General features: G+C 43.2%; 1 protein-coding gene across 1 annotated transcript in view; it reads left to right on the top strand.

Annotated features, from left to right (window-relative positions):
* kcnh2b (potassium voltage-gated channel, subfamily H (eag-related), member 2b) overlaps window positions 1-23,634 on the top strand; it is a 249,457-nt gene that overhangs the window by 209,205 nt on the left and 16,618 nt on the right. Inside the window, exons 7-12 of the mRNA XM_084033794.1 lie at window positions 13,224-13,403; window positions 13,859-13,962; window positions 14,557-14,695; window positions 18,017-18,171; window positions 19,221-19,315; window positions 19,517-19,657. Coding sequence (XP_083889920.1) covers window positions 13,224-13,403; window positions 13,859-13,962; window positions 14,557-14,695; window positions 18,017-18,171; window positions 19,221-19,315; window positions 19,517-19,657 — 814 coding nt within the window. The remainder of the gene's footprint in view (window positions 1-13,223; window positions 13,404-13,858; window positions 13,963-14,556; window positions 14,696-18,016; window positions 18,172-19,220; window positions 19,316-19,516; window positions 19,658-23,634) is intronic.

Here is a 23,634-nt window from a genome sequence, read left to right as displayed (position 1 = left end):
AGCCCCTCACCCCTCAGGTCGTACCACTATCACAGGGGGGAGGCGGAGGGAAGTAGCAACAAGCTTCCAATTCCTCGTTAAAAACCAAAACGAGGAGGTCCAAAACAACCACGTAAAAGAAAACACCGGTGGAAAAGAAGGAAAAAAAGAAAGATGGTGACGGTGCCCGTGAAAAAAACAGAGTTAACATTCAAAATCTGACAGAGTGCCCTCGATCTGCAGGACTTGCCGACTGGGACTTTAAGTTTAAACCTTTCAATGGACAAAATATGACAAACTGCTCCATCCTTAAAGGGATAGTTCAGAATTTTGGACATAAGACCTATTTTCCAAGTGAGCCGGTGTGTTCGAGACATCTGGAGACGTTTTCAAGAAATTTCATTCAGTTCTTCTAGTTGCCGCGTTCGCTTGTGCTATGGCTAGCACAAGTCAACCGTTCTAGCTAGCATGGCATTAAAAACACTCATACCGACTCCAGAGTGCACCCGAGGCAAATCCATTGTAACGGCAGACTATAGATGTACATATCTGTGTTGATAGAATGTTTGAAATAAAACCAACCTTGCATTTTTAAGGATTTATGTCTTTAGCAGCAGCAGCAGCGTGTCATACTTCCTAGTAGGCTATGGCAGCGGCGGAGTGATATCACCTAGCACTTATAAGTTACCGGTTCTATAATAGTTTGTTTACCTGCTGTCATTGCTAAAGACGCAGAGTAGGCTGCAGTGCTAGTTTCTTCAATCTCACAGAAATGGACACTTTTGGAGAATATACTGAAACTTTTGAAGACTCTGATGAGGAGTTTTTTTCCACCCAAACCCAACCGTACCTGTACGAGCCTGAATATACAGAGGAAGAATTGCGCGAGAGGGATGCTCAAAGGGCAGAACGTCAACGAGCGTCTGTGGAGACCGAGATAGCCCCCGCTGGAGCTGAGAACCGGGACCGAACAAACGGAGACTGGTGGTGCCAGGAGGGAATCCCCCGCAACACGTCCGAGGGTTTACGGGTCTACGGACGGAGCAGTGGTCCGGGTTCGCGGTGCATAATTGTGGCTTCGCGTGGCCGTGGGCTGCCCGGTGTTTGAGTGAGGTCCAAGCGCTTTTCACCCAGGTCTGGGGGCATAAGGGCCGAGAGTTTGGCGGTGTTTTTGTGTCTATTTACCGGAGGGATTCCCGGCAACGCTACCTTCACTGCAGCCCCCCCCCCCCCCCCCCCCCCCCCTTCCGATGGGAGGTGGCTGAGGGGGGAGGCGGGGGGGGAGGGCTGCAGTGAAGGTAGCTTGTAGCCACAAGCTACCTTCACTGCAGCCCTCTCCAACCAATTTGGAGCCAAGGGCCAGCCAGCGCTGAGGAGAGGTCACATGACAGGATCGTCCATTGTCACATGACAGGATCTGGAAATGGAAAACACTGGATTCATTATGGAAAATGAGAACAAAAAAAGGTTTACTTCCACCTCTAATTTACCGAGCAAGAGGGCTGCATTCAGTGGAAAATAGCCTTGCAGTTAAAGAAATAAATCATGTAATATGCATGCAAAATAAATACATGAAATGTTCCGAGGCTCACTGCAACATGGACCGCACCACGAGACTTCCTCTCAGTACATGTCTGTCCCTCTGTGGCTTCACACATCAGCATCTTTTATTCAAGTGGCCTGATTCCATAGTTTCCTCTGATCCTTTTAAAGCCACATGAACATCAGCTGCAGCTGCCATCAATATTGCACAGCGTGTACCCTGCCATCAGTGTAACGTCAGCCCAATGTGTCAATCCAGGCTTTTCTGTAAAACCTGGATTGTACAATAACAATGTCTCTCGTGGATGTTTGCTCAACACACATGAAATCCCTTATGGAGTCCTTGTGGAACTGCAGCCTGTGGACTTAAAGGAGAAATCCGGTCATTTTTGACCCAATTTTCGTTGTCCCCAGGGTCATCCCGACTCATTAGAAGCAAAAAAACAGACAAAAATTGACGTTGCCTAGCCCGAGATTTGTACCTGCCTGGCAGCCTCGCTTCAATGCTAACCCATAACAGCTTCATGGATTTATTACGGACAGGACGACTGCACAGCTCGGTCGTTTCTTTATGGATACAAAATCAAAACTACAAGGAAAACGTTTATGTTTCTGCGGTGACTGGGAGGGACGACAGGCGCTCGGCTATCTACTGCTAATGTCTACGGGGTGATTTGAGGTGAGTAACTTCATGCTAAAACACACATATGTCGTTTTGCAACACTATTTCAGCTAAATGAGCGCTGTGGTGTCCGTACGGACCCAACCTGTGTTGCATAGGTCTTGGAATTGTTTTCTGGGGCCCAGGAAAGCAGATAAAACGTGCCCCAATGGGTTAGCATTGGAGCAAGTCTGGAAGGCTGCCAGGCAGGTACAGATCTCGGGCTAGGCAACGTCAATTTTTGTCGGGTTTTTTGCTTCTAATAAGTCGGGATGACCCTAAGGTCAACGAATATGGGGTCAAAAATGACCGGATTTCTCCTTTAAGGTCTCATATCTATAGTTTGAATAGAGAGAAGAGATTCAAACTTAAACTGTGCTGTAGATTAACATTTACACATGCTTGCAAGTGTGTATGTGTGTGTGTGTGTGTGTGTGTGTGTGTGTGTGTGTGTGTGTGTGTTCAGACTGTATATCAGCAGCCTCCCAGCAGTTGCCTGTGTTTCCAGTCTTTCATTGCTGCAATTGGATTTCAAGGCTCCCTCTGTGTTGGCGGGAGGGAGAGATGGATCGGGATAGAAGCTGCTGCAGAGAGAGATGAAGATGTGGACTCAGAAAGAGAGAGATGAAGATGTGGACTCAGAAAGAGAGAGATGAAGATGTGGACTCAGAAAGAGAGAGATGGAGCAAGATGAGATCATGGGAGAGATATGGGGACAAAGATATCCAGAGTGTGAGGCGGCAACCTCCCTAAGCGCTGATGGTGCTTATGAATATTGGAGGAGAAGGCTGTGGTGAGGAGGAGGAGGAGGAGGAGGAGGAAGAGGGGGGAGAGAGAGAGAGAGATCGGGGCTGAGGAAATATGCTCCTTTGTTATGTCTTAATGGGAACTGTCAGAGCTGGAGAGAAAAGGTCAGCCAGGAAGCCAGTCACGGCTGCAGGCACATATCAAACTGATACACACACACTCAATAAATATATATATATATATATATATATATATATATATATATATATATATATATATATATATATATATATATATATATATATATATATACAGTATATTATGCTTTTAGTGAGAGTTGGTTCATTAATTTTAAATATAATTGGGTTACCAAAATGTACCGTACATTAATAAGCCACATGTTTGATGCATGTAAATACCTTTATTAATATGCACACTACTATCCAGTTCCCCCCCCCCTCCATTGTCCAGACCGTCGTGCACTGATTATCTCTGAAGAGCTGCCACTGCTGACTGTGAACTTATCAGTCGACACTCTCTATTAATATATCACAGTAGTCTTTTGGTGGAAGATGAAGCTGCCGGCCAATGTCAAAACCTTACGTCTCTGTGTGTGCCTGCACAGCATTGTGGGTAATAGAAGGAGTCACTCCTCCAGGCCTTTACTTGAAATGTAAGTGTTGGAACAAGGCTGTGAAAAGGTTACGAAGGGATTTATCCATTAAGCTGACAGGGTCGAGTTCAGGGAATGAAGTGTGTGTGTGTGTGTGTGTGTGTGTGTGTGTGTGTGTGTGTGTGTGTGTGTGTGTGTGTGTGTGTGTGTACGGAGGCCACGTCATGGATACGGACTGACATGCACATCGTTGGTTGTCAGAATGTTTCCATCCTTGGAAGCAGTGAACACCTGTCCTCCATCCTAACGCTCCTCTCTGTTCGACACACAAAACTCACTCGACCTCCACTGGTGATGCGTTCACACCAGATGTGTCTCTAACCTCCTCCAGAGGTGGGTTGACACTCAAGTCACCACCTTCCATGCAGAAAATTAAAGGACCCCCCTGCAGCAGGGGCCAGAGCACCACTGGCAAAAAAGTATTAAGTGGCATACTTGAACTTTCAAGGGCTTCATTAGCAATGTTTTTTTTTGTAAATAATCTATATAAATAACTTAAAATGTATTCCTTCCTGTCTGTCCTTCCTGTCTGTCTGTCCGTCCCGATCACTGACGATTTGATTCAAAACGGGCAGAATATTAATAATAATTTCTGGTGGGAAGGTGGTGAGTGTGTTTGCATGCAGTCGTTTGCTGCGTCCGCATATACACCTTTAGCACACAGACGGGATTTGATGCTGCATTATTAAATGGTTATCAAACAGACGAGCTGGAGCTCCCACAACAACACCCGTGTGTTCTCCTGCACCGCTGGCTCGCTCTGTTTGCAGTCCGAATTGAAGCCCCTTACGTGTCGATGTGCTTGTTTCCCTGTTGCGTGGACGCTTGACAGGACAGGCTCTTTCTAATAGTATGGGCACAAAGGACCAGCGCTGTTTGACTATTTATGAAATATTGACCAGTTGCTCATCGTGAAATATTGATCGTGTTTGCTGAGGCTTTCCAAACATCAAAACTTTGGAAAATCGAAGAAATGGAAAGAAGCAAAAAGTAGAAGAAAACACACGCACTTTGTTTTATGAGTTGCCTAATGAGGCGAGAAAAATCTGTCCTTACTATTTCTGCTACGCCTGGAGGGGATCATGTGTTTGGTGCATCTATCTGTCTGTCCGTTTGCAGAAATCAAACCGGTTTAACTCCATGCAGTGGCGCCGCCAGGATTCAATTTCAATGTACGCACAGAAACGGCAAATACAACAACAATTGGAAAAATACTTTTTTAAGACAGAATCTAATGTTTTCAGTATCAGTGAAATCAGTAGCGTATATCATGGTGATAGGCCCCGGTGCAAATATTTTTTTGTGCCCTCCATCCCCGCCCTAAACACAAGTGCACGCTTGTGAGCACTCCACGCACGCACACACACGCTTGGACACACACGCACAGTACGTTATGATAACTCTCCCGGCCCGGGGAGAGACACATGCATCGGCTCGGCCCACAGTGCTCAGCAGCAGAGAGGTGACGAGACTAGAGCCGAGCTGTGTTGTGTAGTGGAGAGGGGCCAACACACGCTATGCGCAATTGCGCACACACGCCTATCGTCCTCTCAAATGCGACTGCGTCTCTCCAGGTCACTGTGTGAGAGAAAGAAAAGCTCTGACTTGCTTGGGCAGACGTTGTTTGGTGTCACCCGCTGATTTGCATAATTTAAATATCTAGCCCGCTGATTATTACTTTTTTTTCACCTTCAAAAAAAGTACGCACAGTGCGTACAGGATTCCGGCTGGCGGCGCCACTGACTCCATGCACCGAACCGGACCGGTGAACGGGAAATCGGCACAGCTCTAGTGCTTTGTGTTGTGCAAAGCTCATGTGAGTTGTCAGAGAGTGGACTGACGCTCCGGTTTGTAAGCGTGCGCTCACGTCTCCTATTTTAGAATCCACATTTGTGTGTGTGTGTGTGTGTGTGTGTGTGTGTGTGTGTGTGTGTGTGTGTGTGTGTGTGTGTGTGAAGCGTCACGCTGACCGTCCTCCTTTACAGGTTTGTCATTGTTCTTCCTCTTTTCATCACGCTTTCGTGTTTCCTCATTTCTCACACTTGTTTCTCTTGTTGTCTTTCTGTTTACTCGTCCCCCCTCGGCTCTCTCTCTCCATCTGGCTCCATTCGCCCACTAGCTGTCTTTATCACACACTCCCTCTGCCCTTGATTTCTCTCTCCTCCATCTCTTTCTTTCTTTTTCTAAAATGAATCTATATCACATCAAAGTGGTGGTGTAACGTCACACTTGGTCCTAAGGCAGTGTGTGTGTGTGTGCGTGTGTGTGTGTGTGTGTGTGTGTGTGTGTGTGCGTGCCGTTCTGTCACTTCTGCACTACTCACTGGCCCTTATTATGGTTGTACTCCTCTATTATAACTATTATACATGTACATGTGTATGGTAGTATAAGTTACTTTAATAACATATCAGCACCTATATACTCACACACTATTTCTGTCTTTCATATAAAACATGTTAACACTCATTCATGGCAAAACTATTGAGTGATACCTTACTCTATTAAAACCTTGATTCATTTTTCAACACAAACTTTTTGGAATTGTTCAAGACAAAAGTGATTTTTACCTCCGATATCAACATTACTATTACTTTAGTGTAGTTTAAGTAGACCGACTGTCCTGTTCTGGCTGATACACCACAGGGAGTACAGATGACCCACTCCCATATTGATCTGAGCTGCCGGAAACAGTTGATAGAAAACTTCCTCGGCCCATCTCGGCCTTCACTCCAAATTGGAAGAAAGAAAAGTCGGTTGTTAATGTCTGGCTAAAAATATCACTATAACTGAGCTCTGAGGACTTTTCTCCCTCTTGTCTTCAGATTGTGTTTCCATCAGTCCACCTGCTAGACTGTAATAGTTTACACCCGTCCACACCAGCGTCTCTGCCAACTGAATCTAACTCAATGTGAGAAATGGAAGCCTCCCAAAACCATCAACACCGCTCCCAGGCAGATGGATGGGTGTGCTGCTGTTAACCTCATACCATGTCACTCCTAATTCAGACACACACCCAGCGTTTAACAGGCCGGGTGTCAAGTTTGATCAAAGCCGGAGTGTGAAGCAGAAAGGTGCTGTTGGGACGTTCAGGCTTCACAAAGACGTTTTCAAAGTCTGTCTGGTACTTTTTTTGGATCACACACAAAGGAAGTTCTTCTAATCAGGGTGCACTCGCAGTGGAGTTTTGATTCTATAGTTAGGAGTTGCTCAGAACATCCATCCACTGTGAGGATGATTCACACATTTCACAAAGTGAAAAACTTCTTAATGGTGTTATCATTTCTCTCTTCAGAGATAAGAAACAGTTTCTTTATAGGAACACTGTGTAGCGTTCAGGTGGATTCATCAGCAGGAATATAATAGTTATCATTTTGTCTTTAGTGTATTATTATTGATACTGAAATCAAGAAAATCTGTGTTTTGGTTACCTTAGAATGAGCCGTTTATATCTCCATACAGAGTGGATCCTCTTCAGGGAGCCGGCCACCATGTTTGTACAGTAGCCCTGAATGGACAAACCAAACACTGGCGCTAGGGCAATGTGCATTTTTGTGTTTTGGCCTCTGTAGTTCTGCTACATGCTTGGCACATGGGAGAAGTTTCAGGTAGTTGCAATCTGCAACATCATGTGACTAAATCCTTACACAAGACCTGTTAAATTACTACTGGGAACCGGGTCCCTGTGGACAAAAGTGGTAGTGTTTTCATTTCACTGACAGTCTGCCCCACACAGTCCTGGTTCTGGTTCTCCCGTGCCTCCCTTCCCTCCAGTGGACCTAGCATTAACAGCCAATCTTATATATATATATATATATATATATATATATATATATATATATATATATATATATATATATATATATAAATAGAGGAATCAGTGTTTCATAACCAGTTAAAAGTTCCTCACAGAAACTTTAAAGTGCAAAAGATACAGACAGCAGCTTGTTCAGGTGCACTTTGACTTCACTCACTTTTTGATTTTGCAACTGTTTTGTCTGTCTGTGTGTGTGTGTGTGTGTGTGTGTGTGTGTGTGTGTGTGTGTGTGTGTGTGTGTGTGTGTGTGTGTGTGTGTGTGTGTGTGTGTGTGTGTGTGTGTGTGTGTGTTGATTGAACACAGTTGATTGAAGATTATGATGGAAGTAGCTTCAGCTGTTCACCCTTTATAGGCCTGCAGCTGTACTGAACACCTCCCAGGTGTGTGTGTGTGTGTGTGTGTGTGTGTGTGTGTGTGTGTGTGTGTGTGTGTGTGTGTGTGTGTGTGTGTGAGAGAGAGAGAGAGAGAGAGAGAGAGAGAGAGAGAGAGAGAGAGAGAGAGAGAGCATGTGTGCTCCTTAAAGTGCCTTTTAAGAACTTCAGTTTCAGTCAGTTGTGTGTTGTTGTGGGACGTGTTCTCCACTGATCGTCCATCGGTTCTACTGAGAACAGGTTTTGGGTTTCTTCTGGTCAGACGATGTGTGAGCTGCATGAAACACTTAACCATCTTTGTTTGCATGAATGTGGATTCAGTTACATCCTGATAAGCTTTATAGGCACGAATGTTCCAGTGAGATTATTACTGAAGCTAGATGACATATTATTGGAATGAAAACCAAATAGAGCACAAGATAACAGAGACACTTTAACACAGATGTGATCGATCAGGACATTAGAGCTTGTAGCACCTCCTAGTGTATGTATGCTTTACAGCTATTATTGCACATTGATTGTTTCCTCCCACAGTAATCAGGCCGTTTCTGAGGATTGGGGTTGGACAAACTCTGGATTTATATATTGCTCTCAAATATTTTTATTTCTCACAGCATCTGTTTTCCATCAACCGTGGAGGTCTAGTTCCTCCACCATGTACTCTCTGTTTGTGCTCACATAGAATTATCATTGACTTTGTAATTTGGTGGTTTTGTTCATAGATTCGCCGTGATCTTACTTTAGTTTTGGGATGTTTTGGATGGAGCAGATTGTTTGTGTCTGCCCTGAACACAGTAAAGGGTTCTGCTGGTTGCAGGTAGAGAGGACGGGATTCACCCTTGAATTTCAATGATTAGATTGTATTGAATAAGTTGTGCCCTGCATGACTTATTGGCTATGTGTCAACTGGATTATGTCTTTGTCCGATTTTGCATTGAGGGGTTCCAGCTGATTTTCTTTTTCCTGTCTTGAGAGCTCCTGGCTGACAAGTTAGTGAGTTATCTCTCTATCTGCCTTTCATGTCCTTCTGTACAATGTTTCCTTCAGCTTATTTAAACGTTTACACTTTGGTGCTCACAGTGTTGTGTAATATTTCTGCCTTTTGTCCTTCTCATTAAAGTAAATAATAATAATATTCAGAATAATGAGAATGTCGGGCACAATTAAGGCAAATATGATGATCGCAATTATTTTGATCATTAACATCCAACAGAGAATCATGCATGAGTCACTTTCATCCCGCGGCCTTTCCAAGCCGACCCACGCTCACAGGAGATGCACTTGGCTACGGCCAACCACACACACACACAGTCGCCTTGACTGGCCCCCACTCTTCGACTCTGGACTGCCACTGTTACATTCAGGAAAGTGAAGCCAAAACATCTGGATCTGCTCGCCGGCTGTTGGTTTAGGAAGCGCTTGATTTGATCTCCAGCAGAGATTTCTGCGAGCAGAGCACACATTTTAAACAGTCATGTTCATCAAAATCGTGATCGTGATTAATATGCTAATAATTGTGCAGTCCAATGAAAATGAATAGGCTTCTACAGTTGTTATTGTGCTGTTCTGCTGTCATCTTACTGAAAAGTGACAGTTAAGGGATCACGACCGGTTGATGGTTTGGCAGGAGCATACCACGTATCTGACATTTTGGCTTTAAAGTTGATTTATATCTTGTTGCGAGTCATCTCCTGTGTCCTCTTATCTTCCCTCCTGTCACTCTCAATCATACGGTCACAGAAAGTCAGACTGTCACAGACACTGCAGCAGGCCAGCGGACACTTTCAGCTCGCACATGAAAAATGACCGTTCTGTCTGCATGCAGGTTCCTCCACCACACCAGACTTGAAACAGCCTTTATATGTTTTAGTTAATGATGATTTGAAGGATTTCATTGAGAAAATGCAGCGGACTCATCTTGACCTAAACCCAGTGTGTCAGATCCAGTCCGGGCAAATCCCATCAGTGTTCGGAATAAATGTCAAACTTCAGTAAAGATGCTGCAGAATTAAGTGATGATGCTGCTGTCTGCCGGACTGGGGGTCCCACGCTGCAGACTGGACTGGAGGTCCCACTCTGCAGCCTGGACTGGAGGTCCCACTCTGCAGCCTGGACTGGGGGTCCCACTCTGCAGCCTGGACTGGGGGTCCCACTCTGCAGCCTGGACTGGGGGTCCCACTCTGCAGCCTGGACTGGGGGTCCCAGGCTGGAGCGTTTGTACTCTCACACATACAGTCTGTATAGAGATGATAATGATACTTGAGATTGTGAACTCACGTTGCCTGAAGTCAAACGGTTGAGGGCAGAATACATTTCTTGTCCACCACTTTGGTCCGGACTGAAGGATCTCAACAGCTGTTTGATGGATCACAGTGGAAGTTGGTGTTTCCTCAGGATGATCTGTAATAACCTCATGATAATTGGATGCTCATTCAGATTTTTTTTCCGGACCGATGGCCGACCTTCATTAACTGATTTTTAACTATTAGCCAACACATCACACATCATGTATTGTGCTGTGCTGCAGGGTCGGAGCAGAGCATGCATCCCCAGTTCCCTCACACAGGACAGCAGCCATGACGGTGCGTGCATTGTTGTGGTTGTTTTGTTAATTCCCGATGAAATAGTTCATGAGTACCATCCTTAAGGCGGATCAGGTCAGAGAAACGTGACGACATTCAAATCAACTGATAATACAAGTTTGATCGTTGGAGTAGTATAAGTATTGTAGTATAGTATGAGTGAAATACCAGTGCAAGTGGGATCTGATGCAAGCTGCCAGTTCCACACAGAAATTCTTAAAAACATGAAAATAAGGCCTTTGAAGGAGCCAGGATGCTTGAGATCTGGCTTGGACATGAAAACACTGGCTATGTTACAGAGAGGATGCACAATGAAATATTTCTTTCTCATTTTTAATAAATCAAGCAGATATTATCTTGCCAGGTTTTGGTGTGTATGAGAAGGACTCGAGGAGAAATACAGAGAGAATGAGGGATGTGAGGTCCTCGTACAACAGATGTCTCAGGGAGGGTTTAGTCATGAGTACGTAAATGTCTGCCACTGGGCCACAGGTGACGAAGAGACGGAGGTGGAAAGATGGAGCGAGGAGGGCTGGATGGAGGACAGCGGCTGGCAGGAAGAGAACTGTGAATTAGAAAAGAAGAGAGCTTTCGCAGGTCAAGGGGAGGGCAGGAAGTAACAGGGAGTGGAGTAAAGAGTAATGGAAGCTAACTGGAGTGAATGGAGAAGGAACGACGGCGGTGAGAGGAGGTGAAGGAAGAATGGTGAGCATGTGTTCCACTCTGGAAGACAGGCCTGCATTAACATCTCAATCACATACCAAGAGACATTTTCTAGTTCACCCTCCTCCTCATCGTCTTCGAGGCCAGCGTGGGTCACATCTGCCCGCAGACAAGAGCAGACATGGGGACACACGATGGATGCAGGGGGGGGGGGGGGGGGGGGGGGGTCATCGTGGAGGGATGGAGCATCTTTTAAGAAATGGAAAATGGAAAACAAATGTGAAAAAGCATTTGCCTGAATAATACACAACACACATCGTATTTTACTTAATCGCCATACAACTTTGTTTTTAGGATTTTTTCAATCACTGGCACATAATAATAATAATAATAATAATAGTAATAATAGTAACAATAATAATAATAATAGTAATAATAGTAACAATAATAATAATAATAATAATAATAATAATAATAATAATAATAATAGTAATAACCAGTTTATTTAGAATGTCCTCTTTGGTACGAACACAACCAGTCATAGGATAATAATAATAATAATAATATATATATATATATATATATATATATATATATATATATATATATATATATATATATATATATATATTTATATATACTGTATGTATTCATTACATCCAAGCAATTCTGACATTGGAAACCATATATAAATTACACTTCCTTTTTGACTCTGCAGTCTGACTTCTAGGCTAATATAATTCTAAATGTCAGCATGATCATCTCATTAATTGAAATGGTCCGTGCACCATCCATAATAAGCAGGGCTTTTATTGTGAAAGATAAGAAGGAAAGGATATACGCTGATGTTGTCAATGTGGAGGTTAGAAGCATATTTTGCCAAATAAATAAAAACTTTGTGACCATCTGTGTTCTGATTCTCTGCTCACATTAAGCATATGACTTGAATGCATTTGTCTCACGTTGCTCTCTGCTCTCGTCATTTTATTGTCAGCACAATGCATGAAGGTATATAATGCTGGTTTAGGCACCGTCAGTTGTAACTACAGGATGAATTGTGGGATGCTATGAGTCCACTATACAGAGTATAGTAATCCTCACTAAACAAGGTGGTATTAGAAGGTGTTTGATACGAGTGACAGACGGCAGCAGCAACATTGCCCACGATCAGCCACTTAGTTGTCCTGCATTCCTCCCTTCAGTCATTCCACTGTTTACTGGTGCAAACATCCACGTGCTGTTTGTGTGAGTGTGACGTACGTGTGTGTAGCTCCCCCTGTGCTGGCGTGAAGGCGAGCCACGCGGCGGCCATGCGTCTGTACACTCATTCATTCCTGCTCCTTCAGGGGTGCACAGTGCACCCATTACGGGAGGGACAGCTGTTTGAGCAGCCATAACACCCAAGCTTTCATTTGTGCTGTGTGTTTATGTTTTAGGGGGTCTGTGTGTGTGTTTGGAATGAGACCTGAACCACATAAGGACCAATTCTACCGTCTGTCTACAAGTGCTTTATGATCCACGGTGTCAAAGTGCCGAATCATGATTCAGACGCATCATTTCACGTCTTTATGAGTCGTTTCGGTGCCATGATGAGCTCAGAAACCTGATTGAAAACTATCAAGGAAGTCATTCAGGAATCCTCACCCTCGTGTCAGAGGACTGGAGGCTCCGACGTCGTGGCTGCTCAGTGTGTGTGTTCCATGCATTATTGTGTGTGTGTGTGTGTGTGTGTGGGGGGGGGGGCACGCTGCCTGGGAGCGTAACCTTAAGAGGGTCAGTGCCTTCAGAACAGTTCTTGTCATCTTCAGAGGACGCTGCTCCATCGCTGTAATTGCAAAACACTGTTACAGCCACGGAGCACGTGTGTCATGGAAGTCCATGTATATTTCATGGAGCTGCTGAATGGACTCTGTGTGTGTGTGTGTGTGTGTGTGTGTGTGTGTGTGTGTGTGTGTGTGTGTGTGTGTGTGTGTGTGTGTGTGTGTGTGTGCGTGTGTGTGTGTGTGTGTGTGTGTGTGTGTGGGCATAGTTGTGTGTTTTTTAACTAAATCTCTGTGACAGAGCTGCTTTACAAACCCCATCTAATGTTGAAAATGTCTGTTTGTCTCTTTTCTTTCTTCCCCTCTCCCCTCCCTCTCTCTCTCCTGTCATTCAATGTCTGTGTCTCTCTCTCCCCGTCTCTCTGCCCAGGTGCTGTCTCTGGGTGCAGATGTGCTGCCCGAGTACAAGCTCCAGGCTCCTCGCATCCACAAGTGGACGGTGTTGCACTACAGCCCCTTCAAGGCGGTGTGGGACTGGCTCATCCTGCTGCTGGTCATCTACACCGCCATCCTGACCCCGTACTCCGCTGCATTCCTCCTCAACGACCAGGTGGGGGCTGATAGGACCACTAATCCAGTCCAGTCTCAGGATCATATCTAGCAAATGGACCGAGCAGCTCAGACAAACCACGGCTTCTGCTGTCAGAATGTCTGCTGGTAGATGATGATACATACAGTAGTATTTTACACCGAGAGCTAACACGAGTTAAGTCGAATAGTTTACTCCTGGGATGTGTTGGAGCTCTGATCCTGCTGCTTCATTTCTCCACATTGATGTAAATGATCTGGAAACCTCGATGCTGATCCATTAGAAGGAGGTGATCACACACAACTCTTCTATTTTTAGAGCATTAGCTGATAATTCTTCTCTCCTTTCCTTCTCTCGGCTCCTCCTCTATCCTCTTCTCTTTTTCCTTCTCATCTTATCTCTTTTCCTCTCCTCCTCCTCTCTTCTCTCTTTTCTTTTCCTCTTCTCTCCTCTCCTCCTTTCTTGTCTCCTCTCAGGAAGAGGCAGCCATGCAGAGTTGTGGTTACTCCTGCTCTCCTCTCAACGTGGTGGATCTCATAGTGGACATCATGTTCATTATTGACATCCTCATCAACTTCAGGTCTGTCTTTAAACACCAGCATGCAGTAGATGAGGTAATAATACGTAACAGAGTTACATAGAAATGCTGCAGGTGTAATTCCCAGACTTCATGCTCTGTCCTCATGAAACTCTTATCACACCTGATGGTGAAAGAACAAACTCTGGTTGCAGCATCTGTGGTCCAACATGGTTTTCACAACTCTTAATGACAGTAGTGTTAAGATATTTATTTATTTTATTTATTTATTTATTTGTTTATTTCGGGCATGTACATTAAATCATCATCACACATCTTGCTCACACAGTAAACATGAATACACATGGCCGAAAGGGAAAGCGGGAGAAGCCGAGGCTTATCTAGTCCCGCCCCCATTACCCAGGGGGGAAAAGAAAGAAAAAAAAATAATAGTAATAATAAAATTAAAAACATTAAAAATAAAATAAAATAAAAATATAATAAAATAAAAAATAGAAAGTAAAAAAGAACAAAGAATAATAAATAAAAAATCAACATCATAGTCTTTTCTTGTCAGTTGCATTTTAACATTTTCTTACACTTGTGGCATTTGACATACTATGTTACATACATGATAATGTGCACTCCTCCTCTCAGGACAACGTATGTGAACACTAATGATGAGGTGGTGAGCCACCCGGTGCGTATCGCCGTCCACTACTTCAAAGGCTGGTTCCTCATCGACATGGTGGCCGCCATTCCTTTCGACCTCCTCATCTACCGCAACGGAGAGGAGGTAAGTCTGCTTTCTGCTCCACAGAGGAGGTGTGATGGAGGACAAGACGAGTGGTAGGGAGATGAAGGGATATGAGAGAGAAATGCTGCGGCTGCATTGACATTGTGCCTCTTGTAGTGTCTTTATCTAATAGAATAATAGAAGAGGAGACAGGAAAGGTACAAAGAGACAAGCGGGGAGACAGAGGGGTGGGAGAAAGGCAATCAGAGGAAGAAAGAGAGAGGTTGATGCTTTAATTGTCTCCATGGGGAAGTAGATTTGCAGTCATCTGTGGTGGAGCATCACAATAAATCATGTCCGCCTTACATAATACAATGCAGAGTGCAGAATTCTGGAAAGAAGTGAGTCAGTAAATCAGGTGTTGTATTGAGAGAAATCATTTTCATGATTTTTTGAAGAAAATAACAAACATTCTGTGCTTCCCGCTCCTCCAGTGTCAGGCTCTTCTGGTTTTTATCTCTTTAACATGATTTGAAATGTAATGATCAAGTCATCGTTGAGTTGAGACTGTTGGTCAGATAAAACAAGATACTGTCATATGTTGCTTTATTTTGCAGCTCCATTATTTCCAAGTAACTTTTCTGTAAAGTTTCCTAAAAACTAATTTTATGTCACTGTCGACAGATGTGGCCCATTTTTGCATCAATAGAATTGCCATTGTGGGATTGCTTGCATATTGTTTTCATTCATTTATGGATGCATGTAATGTATCATATAGTGAATGAGAGTGTTGTTTTGGAGGCGGCCCGTGTCATTTGGTACCAACAATTAGTGATGTCCAAATGAAGCTTCGTGAAGCATTTTCTTTATTTTCTGAGCCCAATAGATGGCGCTCTCTGTTCAACAAAGGGTTGAAAGCAATGGAAATATATCGGCCTTCAACCCTTTGTTGAACAGAGAGCGCCATCTATTGGGCTCAGAAAATAAAGAAAATGCTTCACGAAGCTTCATTTGGACATCACTACCAACAATATAAAAGAATGGATTATTTTTGGAAAAATCCATTTCTTTCTTTTTTTTCAGGATATTTGTTCTTACTTTTTTGAAAATGAATCAGAAATTATAGACATGTAAAACTGTGTTTTTCACATGTTCACTATGTTGTGATCAACCAAAGGATTAATCACTGGATTGAGAAAACAATCAATAGATTAAGGGGCACTGCAGTGATTTAGTATGCTACTTCCATAAAGGAAAAGGATATGAAGAGAATAGTCAAAATCAAAGCAGCCGAGGATGAGATGACCTATTATGTCAGGCTGCAGCCTACATGTCCCATAATCCATTCAAGCTTTCCTGCCCACAGTTTATAAACATTTTTGGTAAAAAAGTATGAATGCCAATCTGAGTATTTTTGTTTAAAGGTAAAGTGGACATATCATGCTCAGCAGCAGATATAATATAATGATAACACTACTGAAAAATAGAATAAAAATAGCAGAAATAGCAGTGGGTTCACCCTCTGTCTGAAACAACCTTTGCAAAGGTAGTTGTGAAGTTGTGGGTGGAAATCCTCAGAGGGGGAGGAATATTCTAATGAGCCTCCGTGGGACAAAGAAAGCTTGTTGAGTCACATGTTTTCTGACATAGATAGACTGTTTTTAAGGGTTGATAGACAGTCAGATACCCAGATATACTGATACCCAGATATAGCTGATACCAAGATATACCTGATACCCAGATATAGCTGATACCAAGATATACCTGATACCCAGATATAGCTGATACCAAGATATACCTGATACCCAGATATAGCTGATACCAAGATATACCTGATACCCAGATATTGCTGATACCAAGATATACCTGATACCCAGATATAGCTGATACCAAGATATACCTGATACCCAGATATCGCTGATACCAAGATATACCTGATACCCAGATATCGCTGATACCAAGATATACCTGATACCCAGATATTGCTGATACCAAGATATACCTGATACCCAGATATAGCTGATACCAAGATATAGCTGATACCCAGATATAGCTGATACCCAGATATAGCTGATACCAAGATATACCTGATACCCAGATATAGCTGATACCAAGATATACCTGATACCCATATACCTGATACCCAGATATCGCTGATACCCAGATATACCTGATACCCAGATATACCTGATACCCAGATATCGCTGATACCCAGATATACCTGATACCCAGATATACCTGATACCCAGATATAGCTGATACCCAGATATACCTGATACCCATATACCTGATACCCAGATATCGCTGATACCCAGATATCGCTGATACCCAGATATACCTGATACCCAGATATACCTGATACCCAGATATAACTGATACCCAGATATACCTGATACCCAGATATAGCTGATAACCAGATATACCTGATACCCATATGATACCCAGATATACCTGATACCCAGATATAGCTGATACCCAGATAGAAAAAAAATAATTTTTCATGATGTGTGCCCTTTATGAAACCTCCAGAGCCAAAGAAGACATTATACAACTGCTGATAAGTAAACTGAACTGTAAAAATCAGTGAGGTGAAAATAATCTCTGGTTGCATCGTTAATGCAGTATATAAAAGTAAATATGCAGTGACACAGAATAGTTCAGTGTTTACTGAATGAAAGCAAAGTGCAGAGATGGAGGTGTTGGCTTGATAATTTAAGGAAGTGGGAGGTGGAGGAAGAGGTGGGAGTGAGGGGGAGAGGCAGGAAGTGAGTTAGCCCTCGGAGGATACTTCCCACATAATAAGGAGGAAAAGCACCAAGGCCGAGGTTCATCCCTCAGCACAGCAGCTTGGTTCAGGGGGATGCCATTAACAGAGTAAGCACTGCTTGTAATGCATTTAGAAGTAATGGGATGTCTGTAAGTAATTAAAGGGATTGTTATTTATAGTAATCAACCCACCCACCGAGTCAAAAATGATGAATGTGGATCCTCCCCAGCTTTGAAATGCCACCCAGGGAACGCTTCGCCATGGATCACTTCATAGATGGTGTTCGGAGGAGGAGCCAAGAAAGTATGGTTTTCTTCAGCAGACAAGTATTATTTACTGTTAGGACATGCAGAGCCAGGTGGGCTCTCTGCCAGCGCCGTAATGGTCCTGTTATGTATTTGTTGTACGGACATGGCAGCTGAGTATGAGTTGAAAAGACAACCCACGGGAATGAAAGAGAGTCAGGGTTTACCACCTCTGCAGCAGTGAATCACAGGGTGACGAGGCCGCCGCTGACCCGCCGCATATATACGTGTCATCAGAGCCTACGTTTCTGCCATGCTTTACAATACCTTGTGTCATCACCAACACCTGTACTCTGTCTCTCCCTTCAGACCACCACTCTGATTGGTCTGCTGAAAACGGCTCGCCTGCTGCGATTGGTGCGTGTAGCCAGGAAGCTGGACCGCTACTCGGAGTACGGCGCAGCCGTCCTCTTCCTCCTCATGTGCACCTTCGCCCTCATCGCTCACTGGCTGGCCTGCATCTGGTACGGTGCCATAAGACTGTCCGATGCACCACACAGGATTTACAGATAGGAGGCGTGATCATCTGCAAACATCAGAAATAGTGTCGTATGAGTGCTAGTCCTGTCCAACTCGTTCTCACTCTGGTGTGTCAAATAACTCACCTTGGTCAGAGCTAATGATAATAATAATAATAATAATAATAATAATAATAATAATAATAATAATAATAATAATAATAATAATAATATTAAATGGAATTTATAAAGCACCTTTCAAGGAACCCAAGGAGCTCCAAAGCTTCAAACTACGACCCTCCACGATCCCCTCCAGCCTCACTTCTGTCTTCTTGTGCTCGTTACTTGCATAGTGTCTTTTCAAAAGAAAAGTTAGAGTTGGGCAAAAACAACACTTGATAAGTTTAAAAAGTGAGTTTGCTTGACGTTTACTTCACTGACTGACCAGTCACATGAATAGCGAGTGGCAAATTCACCATGTGGCTATCGACACTGGCGATACAGCAGCCGGCTCCATCTCCCCTCCCTCCCTGTGTGGCCAAAATCCAATATGGCGACTGTCAAAATGTCAAACTCAAAGTATCAAAACCGTAGTCCACAAACTCACGGGGCATGTTACCATGACTATGTCCCCTTCTTATATACAGTCTATGGCATACAGAGCTAAATAAATGTTGGGGTCAGACGCCAAGGAACACTGACCAAACAGGATTCTGTAAGACCTCGGCAGTGAGGATGGATTGTAACTTCAATACAACACTATATATATAATACTATAATATATAAAGCATGTTTTATACCTTTGATAGATGTGTACTGTGCGTTGTCATTCCCCGAGATTATTTAATTCTAACCACAGTCAACTTGATCAGCTGATCATTTCAGTTTCAACATTTCTGAATCAAAATTAATCAAATAAGTTATATTTTGATACTATTGGGAGTTTGAAATTCATTTAGTGTGCTCAGCTTGGCACCTATAAGGGGTGGATTATTGCTAACAGCATCCATTATATCCATGCATTTAGATTGTAACGCTTTGCTGTTTTTGCCCAGGTATGCCATCGGTAGCGTGGAGAGGAATGGCTCCATTGGCTGGCTCCACACACTGGGGGACCAGCTGGGAAAGCACTTCAACAGCTCCGTCATAGGTACTGAGAGATCAACTTATAGTAGTAGTACTACAGTAGTACTGGTTGGAGATATTCTAATGGTATTGTGTGTAGTGGTTTCTTCAGCTATAGTGGAAAACACGCTTCATGAAATCAAATGTTCTTTGGATTTGATCACCATTCTGTTATTCCTCTTTGTGTAAGCTGTAAGTGTGTTTTCTTTCTGTATTGTCTTCATAGGTTCGGGACCCTCCATCAAAGACAAGTACGTCACAGCTCTGTACTTCACCTTCAGCAGTCTGACCAGTGTGGGATTTGGAAACGTGTCCCCGAACACCAACTCGGAGAAGATCTTCTCCATCTGTGTCATGCTCATAGGATGTGAGTTCCAGCTGTTGGATGCTTCACATCTGGCTGGAAGAAAGTCTTTCCAATATAACTGTCACCGACAATCGCTCAATATCTTTGTGAAATGAGAGTCTCAATACTTCAGTTCATCGCTGAGGACGACACAGTCACACGCTTCACTGATGTATTTAATCAACGTGGGCACTGATCCATGACCTGAACTAAATGGGTTTTATTTCTATTCAAAAAACCAAAAGGAGAAAATAACAATAATATGCTACATTTATGAGATTTATTTCCAATAGCTATTTTTGAATCTGTTTATCTCTACCTACAAAAACATGAATCACACAGCCGGTACGTCAATCTGTAGTAGGGCCGACTCTCCTTTCAGTCAGTGTAGTGCTAAACACAGTAATCTGTCTCTGGTAAACGACTACAAGGAGACATAAAATGATGACAAAGCAACACAAAACAACTACAGAGCAAGACATGTCCAAGAGAAAATGGCTGCAGTGGAAAAGTCCTTTTTGCTTAGGAAGGTTCCACCGGAAGAAATGACCTGGAAGTATTTAAGTGGCAGCCATGATACAAGCTGTCTGAAATCTCTGAATGCAAAGGAAACTTCAATGCTTCCTTTCATATCTCCTTGAGTCGCAGAAACACCTTCCTATACCAAAGGGAAGGAGATTATGCTGCCCTACAATTCCTTGCGAGGGCAACATTTCAAGTGACGCAAAATCAATTTAGGCCTATAATAAATAATGAACAAGTAAAACAAGCTGTAGCTGGTTACATTCACATTATTGCACATAGGACACATTGATAACGGATGACATATTGTAACTGTGAGGATGAACAGTGTCGGTCTGTTGCTTTACTGGCTTGGCTTTACTTAGTAACAGGAAGGAGGAGCTGCTGGACCCGAATGAGCTCTTCATGGTAAATGGACCTGCATTTATATTTATATATATTTATTTATATTTATATAGCACTTTTCTAGCTTATTAGCGCTTCACACTCAGTCACTTTTACCCGTTCACATACACATTGATACACTGATGGCAGAGGAGATGCACATCAGGAGCTCTTGCCCAAGTATACCGGAGACTGAAGACTTCTGATTGGAGGACGAATCGCTCTTCCACTGAACCACAGCCGGCCCCTTATATAAGCATCAACATGGGGAGGAGTGGACCATGTGCTTTTTGTCGTCCATCCTTGTAGTTTCTTCACCGCAGACCCACGTCACTCAACAGCTGTCAGTTGTCAGAGTCTCATGATAATGACATAGTTTAATGAGAGTGCAGAGAGTCCTAAATCCTGATGAGTTCTCCTTCTAATCTTTCCTTCACCTCATGATGTTTTCCATCGAGGTCGAGGAGAAGACATTAGGAAATACATTCGGATGTCGTTTTTGGACTTTTCGACTGCAACCACAGTCTTTGTAAAGGTGCAAATCAACTACAAAGAGATACATAACAGCAGCAAAAAGAGTCCAAAGCGCTATAAAGTCTGTTTAGCTCCTGTGTGGTGAGGTGCCGGGCCCTCTTTCATGTCTGTGCCCAGGGCCCCGATGTTTCATAATCCGCCCACGTGGGCGAGCCCTGTAATCAGTGTGTAATCAGCGTATGTCCAACAGTGTTAACGCCGTCTGCCGTGACCAACCTGCCTGACACGCACTGAAATGAACCATCATGTTTACCCGCCTGCTGTGTGTTATCCTGGAGCACGTCGCACATTTGCCAAACATTCAGCAGAATAAAGGAGAACACTGTACAGTGTGTATTCCAGGACCCGTTGGCTCCAAACGAAGTAGTGAGAAAAGGGATTTGCAACCGGATTCTGTGTACGACTGAATTTGAACTCCGGCCATTACACATCACACAGCACAGTCCTGGTCCAGCTCCTCTCAGGGGATTGCAGGTTCTAGTTAGTGAAGCAGGGATTACTTTACACCAGATAGCATCAATTCCAGTTTCCTTGTATGCTATTCTTTACAGCAGCCGGAAGAAGCTGTAGATCATACTTGTCATTCTCAAAGCATATCGCTTAATGATTTATTAATACCATTTATTAGCAGGATTGTAATATAAACCCTGTCATGCTTATCAACCCAGCTTCATCTCTGCAGAATAATAACCTGTGCAGGCTGACAGCGACATGGACCTCATTGATCAGGCAAACTGTAGCATGAAACATGAATGTAATGGTATTTAAAAATAGTCCTCAGTCACACAACGTGACTAGAAACTAGTTTGCTTATATCATGCAAGTACTCGTTAGTTTTTGTTGAGCTGCTGGAAGAGGGAAAGAAGTAGGTATTGTAGTGTAGTTCCAGAATCTACACATCTACACAATATTCTACAATGAGCATTATTAGTCCAGACAAAAATCAGTTGCGACAAACACAAAACTAGACGTACCCACCCACACAGACACACACACACACACACACACACACACACACACACACACACACACACACGGCGTGGTTGTAGTGGGTGATGTGGACAGTGATGGGAGCTGACAGAGGTTTGGAGGTTAGCAGGATCCGACTTGACAACAGGACAAAACAGGGAGGCTCATGAAGGATAGGACACAAAACAGTGTGTCCTCTACGGTCAAACTCCTGCTGCGTCTCTGAACACCTCATGCAAATAACAGCTGGATCAACTGAATGATGCACTATGAGTCGGACAAATCAAGTGCACATCGAGCAAAAATGCAATCTTATTGGTAGACGGCAATATATAATATAATATATACGGCAATATTCTCCTTATTGTCCCTCAACTGACAAGCTGAACGTTTTTAGTTTTATCCAGAAAGAGGACTGTGGATTCAGTCCCCCACCACGTAGACTGATAATGTGTCAGGTGTGGGTCTTTTCACCGCCGCTACGGACAATATCCATATAGGGATATGAATGTTGTATTAGCATAGTCTAATCCACAGCACAACATTTCTGATGTAATAGTTTCTCCGTCACGTGAATAGAGAGGGAAGTGAGGTTGCACTTGTTTTTAGCCTCCGTGTCCGTCAGAACATCATCACTACGCTGCCGTGCTGGAACTCCTCTACTGTCAGGAACACTAACTATCAGCAGTATCTCATACAATCCCACTACAAACTATCTGAACTCTCAAGTTGTTTTTTAAAGTCCAACCAAGGCTCATATGGGGCTCCAGTGTTCTGAGGTGTCCAAGGTGTTTTTAGTGGACAGTTCCCTCGTTGTCTTCCCTCAGACAGAGTGGCCTTACTGAGCCAGAAGGGATGTTTCCACAAAGTATAGATTCAAGACAAACTCGTGGAAAAAAAGCGTGAAATGATCTTGAAATGACTTGAAGAAAGCCTACTTGGATGCTAGCTGGTCTCTGTAAGTCTCCTTCCCTTGTTGGATGTTGAAGCACACAGTTAGTTTCTGAGAGTGTTCATAAGACGATGCTGTCATGCAAACTCTGCTGGGCAATCTGATTCAAGTATGGAAATATGACTTGATGTAAATACATGTTATTTGTGTAGAACTCTCATTGTCATGCACTTTGTGGTAGAATGAAATCATTCAATAGATAGTAAATGAGAAACATGTTCAAATGAAATGATATAATCCAAGGAATATAAACTAATCCGTTAAAGTTCCCATATTGTAGACATGATATAGACGTGATATTTCTCTCCTTTTTTTATTACAAAGCAGTATTAGGAAAACGGGGGACTTAAAGAGACTGAAGTTGAATACAGATATTTTCAGACAAACACTTGTTTTTGAACATTAAAGCATGTAAAAATGTTCTAGTCGAAGCCCAAATTACAAGTACGGTACTGTAAATGACTGTAAATGTAACTTTGGTTCCATGTACAATAGACTTGTAACTCTGATTATAGCTTTAATGAGTCGTATTGACCCTTACAAAGACAGATGTATAGATCTAGATATATCAGCTGTCTGAGCTGACCCTCTTCCCCTGCCCTTCTCCACTTATATTTTTTATCAAACGGATCACCCA

Source organism: Eutrigla gurnardus, assembly GCF_963514095.1.
Source record: "Eutrigla gurnardus genome assembly, chromosome: 18".
Taxonomy (NCBI): domain Eukaryota; kingdom Metazoa; phylum Chordata; class Actinopteri; order Perciformes; family Triglidae; genus Eutrigla; species Eutrigla gurnardus.
The sequence above is the reverse complement of the archived record's forward strand: the minus strand, read 5'-3'. Positions and strand labels throughout refer to the sequence as shown.